This window comes from Lampris incognitus, chromosome 12 (assembly GCF_029633865.1).
Source record: "Lampris incognitus isolate fLamInc1 chromosome 12, fLamInc1.hap2, whole genome shotgun sequence".
Taxonomy (NCBI): Eukaryota; Metazoa; Chordata; class Actinopteri; order Lampriformes; family Lampridae; genus Lampris; species Lampris incognitus.
Window position 1 is genome coordinate 648,633 of NC_079222.1, and position 6,000 is coordinate 654,632.

General features: G+C 47.7%; 1 protein-coding gene across 5 annotated transcripts in view; it reads right to left on the reverse strand.

The window, feature by feature from the left end:
* Positions 1 to 6,000, reverse strand: part of fer (fer (fps/fes related) tyrosine kinase) — a 203,644-nt gene that overhangs the window by 109,321 nt on the left and 88,323 nt on the right. For 4 of the 5 annotated variants that reach the window (XM_056290264.1, XM_056290269.1, XM_056290267.1 and 1 more), the window contains exon 12: positions 2,508 to 2,714. In XM_056290264.1, coding sequence (XP_056146239.1) covers positions 2,508 to 2,714 — 207 coding nt within the window. The remainder of the gene's footprint in view (positions 1 to 2,507; positions 2,715 to 6,000) is intronic. The other variant, XM_056290265.1, reaches the window with a different exon arrangement.

The window sequence follows — 6,000 nt, forward strand, 5'->3', positions numbered from 1 at the left end:
ATCTGGCATTAAGGACTTTTCTACAAAATCCTTCAAAGTGGACTAGGGGGTAAGGTTTATGATCTTATAAAATTATGTACAGACACAACCAGTGTGCTGTGAAAATTGGAGAGCAAAGAATAGAATATTTTACCAAATAATGCGGTGTGAAGCAAGGATGCTGTTTAAGTCCAACATTATTCAACCTGTTTATAAATGAACTTACAGACCAGCTGGACCATTCAGCAGCTTCAGGCTTCACACTCTATGATGCAGAGATTAAATACCTGCTTTATGCAAATGACCTTATTCTGTTGTCACCAGCCAGTGATGGTCTTCAACATAACCTGTCCATCCTAGGAAAATACTGCCAAAACTGGGCATTGGATGTAAACTTTAAGAAAACCAAAATCATGATCTTTCAGAAAAAACCCCGATGCATTGAAAACAAATACCACTTTACTTTGAGTAACACCCTAATTGAACACACAAAAAAATATACATACCTTGGTCTGTCCATATCTGCATCAGGAAGTTTCAGTATGGCAATACACGCACTCAAAGAAAAAGCATGCAGGGCAATGTATGCATTAAAAACCAAATTATTAAACATTAAGATTCCAGTTAGAGTCTGGACAAAAATATTTGATTATGTTATTCTACCCATAGCTTTGTATGGAAGTGAGGTCTGGAGCCCGCTCAGTGGATTGGAGCATGGCTCATGGGACAAACACCCGATAGAGGCCCTCCACACTGAATTCTGCAGGAAAATATTAAATGTTCAAAGGAAGACACCAAATAACGCCTGCCGAGCAGAACTGGGGTGTTTCCCACTACTGTTAAAACATCCAAAAATGGGCCATAACATTTTGGATGCACCTAAATTCAAGCCCAAAAGACACCCTTCCATTCAAGGTATTAAAAACCCAAGAGCTGAACCCTGAAAACAGTCCCCTCAGTCAGCTGATGGTGAAGCTAACCAACCAGGCTCCCATCAGTACTGCCTCAAAACACAGCAGAATAACAAAAGTTATGAATCAGTCAAAAGATCTATATTTGGAACACTGGAGAAAGGAAACTAAAACCCAGAGTAGACTAAACTGTTATTTGACAATAAACAGAGAATATAGACTGGCCGAGTATCTCCACTCTGTCAGAGATACGAAGCAGAGACGGATCCTGACCAAATACAGGCTCAGTGACCACCAATTGGCTATAGAAACAGGAAGACACAGACAAACATGGCTACCCAGAGAGGAGCGTATATGTGGTCACTGCTTGGCAAGGGAGGTAGAAACAGAGATGCACATCCTCCTCCACTGTGAGAAGTTCTCTTCAGGAAGAGACTTCCACTTCGGGAAAATAGCCAAGAAAACACCAAACTTCCTACTGTTAAGCCCAGAGGAGAACCTGGCAGTTCTCCTGGTGAAGGAACAACAGCTCCTCTGGCAGCTAAATACGTATCTGCCTGCCACAGCCTGTGGGACTCACAACCACTGTGAGATCCCCAAGATATATGCTGTTGAGTCATTGCATTGAACTGTGTGGCATTTGTTGCACTGCACTGTATGGCAGTGAGGAAAAAAGGGGTTGACTGCTTAGGTGGGCAAAGATATGGAGCATGCTTATGTGATGACACATATGTATTAATGTGTGATGTCATGTGAATTTGATGTGTTTAATATGTGATGTAATGTTTTAATCATTTGCAAACTGCTTTGGCAATGGCATATTTTCTGTTCATGCCAATAAAGCTATTTGAGATTTGAAACAGAGCAAGAAAGAGAGAGAGAGAGAGAGAGAGAGAGAGAGAGAGAGAGAGAGAGAGTCTCTGTTTTAATCTTTTGCAAACTGCTTTAGCAACAACATATTTTTGTTTATGCCAATAAAGCTATTTGAATTTGAATTTGAATTTGAGAGACAGAGAGAGAAAGAAACAAAGAAACAGAGAGAGAGAGAAAGAAACAGAAAGAAACAGAGAAAGAGAGAGAAAGAAACAGAAAGAAACAGAGAGAGAGAGAGAGCGAGAGAGAGAGAGAGAGAGGGAGAGAGGGAGAGAGGGAGAGAGGGAGGTTAGGAGAAAAAACAGTCAGAGAGAAAACGAGAGACCCTGCCTTAAAACTTAAGAGAAAGGAAGACACCAAATTCAAACACTAAATTTAAACACAATTTAAAATTTGGAGGACACCAAATTTAAACCCAGAGAGAGAGTTGCGGGAGACCTTAGATATAAATTTGAGAGAGGGGGGAAATACATCCCATCTACATTCAAGAGAGGTGAACAAACAGCAGATTTAAATCCAAGGAGAGAGAGCGAGAGACAGAGAAAACGACTTTAGGAATACACAAAGAGAGACCTTTAAGAAAGACTAGGGCGAGAGACATTACTTGTATAGAGGGAGTGAGAGGGCTAGAGACCCTCCATGTACATTTAAGAGAGAGATGGGTGAGAGACATCACATTTAAACCCAGAGAGAGAGCTAGCAATATAGTACCACTGCTTTGTAAAAAATAAAATTAGCACTCACATCGGCGAACTGGATGATGAAGTGGCGCCTCTGGCTGTCGGCGAACACTGAAAGGACATACTCGCCTGGTTTACCATGGCTCTCCCGCACCAGGAAGTCACCCTGCTGGCGAAGGAGCTCCTGGGCCTCGGTACGTGGGATAGCACCGTGGTACCAGTCCTGCTCCGCCAAAGGGCGCTCTGTAGTGGGGATTACCTCGAAGAACTGCTGCAAAATGCAAGAAGAGAAAAAGGTTATTAGCAGGCAACAGGTTTGAGGGATGGCCTGTCCTACAGTGTCTGGGTGGTGTCAGACAGCTTCTGCTTTCTGGCAATGGATCCAACAGTGTTCCGTGGGACATCTGAACACTTGCACATTGTTTTGCGTCGTTTTCCCGCCTTCTGCACTTTAATCACATTGTCTCTTACTTCAGTATTCTGCTGCTTTGTCTTCATGTTGTGATGGTGTTCACGCACGGCTAATGAACTTTACACAGAGAGGTATTTATACACATAAACCAGACTGGTACTTTAACATCTTACACGCGCACACTGATTATGTCCATTTGTGTTGACCTGAGTTTGTTTTAGGAATAGTTTGTCATTTGTGTAAACTTGGAGCTTTCAGAGCACAAGGGGCTGAGTACTGTAGCAGTAGCAGTATATTTTACTTTTTAATGTATCAATAAAAAGTCAGTGAAACATAACTTATGTTGGCTGTTAGAGCTTATGGCTTCACAACAACAACACTATTCAGGACCACGTGTGTGAGTATCTTTATAATCCAGACAATACTGACGACTGTCAAGGGGTTGAACACTTTTGTAAGGCGTACTGTACAAGATTAATTTACTGCTAATATCAGTGCTACCAAGAGTACTAGCTAAAAGAAGCACGTTATAGAATAACACTACTAACACAAGTAGCTATAACTAGTATACAATATTTTTACTGCTTGTATTAATACTACAGGGGGTACTAGCTAAAAGAAACAAGTTATAGAATAACAATACTAACACAAATAGCTATAACTAGTATACTGTAGTGACCTAATTGCAGGTTACGTATTCGCAATGCAGGCCAGAGACGGTCCCTTTAAGACAGTGGGCGGGGGTTAGCAAAGGGTATTGTGGGTACACACAAGGCTGAGGTTTAGCAGAATGAACTGCTGACTTAGTTTTAGTTGGAGGAAATAAACGACCCCACGGCTGTGTGGTCAAAAGAAGAAGTGGTCTCGTCTCCTTTCTTTCATTCTCCGCATTGGTGACCTCGACGTGAGCCAAGGATAATGAAGCTACCAGTGCAGCGGCAGTGGCTAACGCCGTCTCGCTCAATCTGCCCGAACTCTGGGGAAACGGCTGCGGCAGCATGGTTCGCTCACATCAAAGCCCAGCTCGCTATTAGGAACATCACTGTGGATCAGACCAAGTACTACTACGTCGTGGCGGCCCTCGGAACATCTACGGCATCACGGATATTGGGCCTGCTGCAAGCCCCGCCGCCCGTGGATAAGTACGATACGATTAAAGAGGCACTTGCTGCAGGCTTTTGAGCTAGCAGAGGGGGAGCGGGCGGACTGGTTGTTTTCGCTGCAAGGCTTGGGAGACGGCAAGCCATCGGAGCTAATGGACAAGATGCTGAGTAAGCTGGGTTCGTGCGACCCCGCCTTACTTTTCGGCCAGTTGTTCCTCCGTCAGCTCCCCTCGCACATCCGTGCTGCTTTGGCCAGCTCCAAGTTGTCCACCACCAGCAACTTTCGGGAGTTGGCTACGGAGGCTGACAGTATTTTTCTCGCCAGCCAACAGCAGTGTGCGGCCGCTCTGCCGCCTGCCCACGCTCTTCCACCACTGCTGGTTGATGCTGCGGGCGTTGCCACAGCAGCAGTTTCTCATCGGCAGCAACTCAGGGGGACTGTGCTTGTACCATGCTAGGTTTGGAACCAAAGCCAAGCAATGCCATGCACCATGCACTTTCAGCAGGGTGGGAAAAACCAGGGCCGGTGCTCAGTAGTAGCCCTGAGCGTTGGCCAGGAAGGCAGGTTGTTGTTTATTCAGGACACCATCTCCGGCCGGTGGATGCTAGTTGATTCGGGGACGCAGCGGAGTATCCTGCCTGCGACACCAGTGGACGTGATGGCTGGTGGATTCGGCCCCCCTATGGATGCTTCTAATGGCACCCCCGTATGCACCTATGGCACGAGGTATGTGGAGGTGGTTTTTGGAGGTCGGCGGTTCAGCTGAGACTTTGTAATGGCGAAAGTGTCCATTACCCTCCTGGGTACGGATTTCCTGCGCTTATGGGCTGTTAGTAGACGTTAAAAACTGCCGCTTGATTGACGCCATCTCCTTCTGCTCCTACCCATGTACGCTGGGGGAGGTGGGTCCCATCGGCTTGTCCAACATGATTGCCACCAGGGATGAATTTCAGCGTCTGCTGGCTGAGTTTCCGGACCTCGCAACGCCTATCTTCTCATCAGCAGTCGCCAAGCATGGAGTGGAACACTACATCACCACCACGGGCACCCCAGTCAACACCTGTGCATGGTGCCTCGACCTGGATAAGCTCGCCATCGCCAAGGAGGAGTTTGCCAACATGGAGTGCCTTGGTATCGTGCGCCGCCCCGACAGCCCATGGGCCTCCCCCCTGCATATGGTTACGAAGGCTAAAGGCGGCTGGCGCCCATGTGGTGATGACCGCCGCCTCAACAACGCCACGACGCCAGACTGCTACCCCGTCCCGCACATCCAGGACTTCTCCGTGCACTTGGTGGGGGCGGTCATCTTCTCCAAGGTGGACATCGTGCGCGGATACCACCAGGTGTTGTATCACCGACAGGATGTGCCGAAGACGGCAGTAATCACGCCGTTTGGCCTGTTTGAGTTCCTGAGGATGCCGTTTGGGCTCAAGAGGGCTGCACAGACCTTTCAGCAGCTGATGGACTCTGTGCTGCAAGATATGCCGTTCCTGTTTGTTTACCTGGACAACATTCTCGTGGCAAGTACGTCCGTGGCGGAACACCTGGTCCACCTCTGGCAGCTGTTCGAACAGCTTAGCAAGCATGGGCTCATCATCAACCCAGCAAAGTGCCAGTTGGGCTTGCCAACCATTGATTTCCTCGGACACCGGGTTACAAAGAACGGAGCAACCCCCTCCCCGACAAGGTGGACGCCGACGCCAGGTTCCCACACCCGAACACGGTGAAGTCCCTGCAGGAGTTCCTGGGCATGGTGAACTTTTACAACCGGTTCATTCCCTGAGTGGCTCATCTCATGCACCCTCTGTATGAGGCTCTGAAGGATAAGGACCCCAAGGGCCCAGTGGACTGGTCGGAAGAGAGAAACTGGGCATTTGAGGACGCTAAGGCTGCACTGGCTGATGCTGCCTTGTTGGCGCACCCATCACCAACTGCCCCAGTAGCACTCACCACAGAGTGGTGGGGGCAGTGTATGAGCAGTGGGTGGGCAGAGCCTGGCAGCCGCTTGCTTTTTTCAGCAACCAGCTGTGCAGCAGTGAGA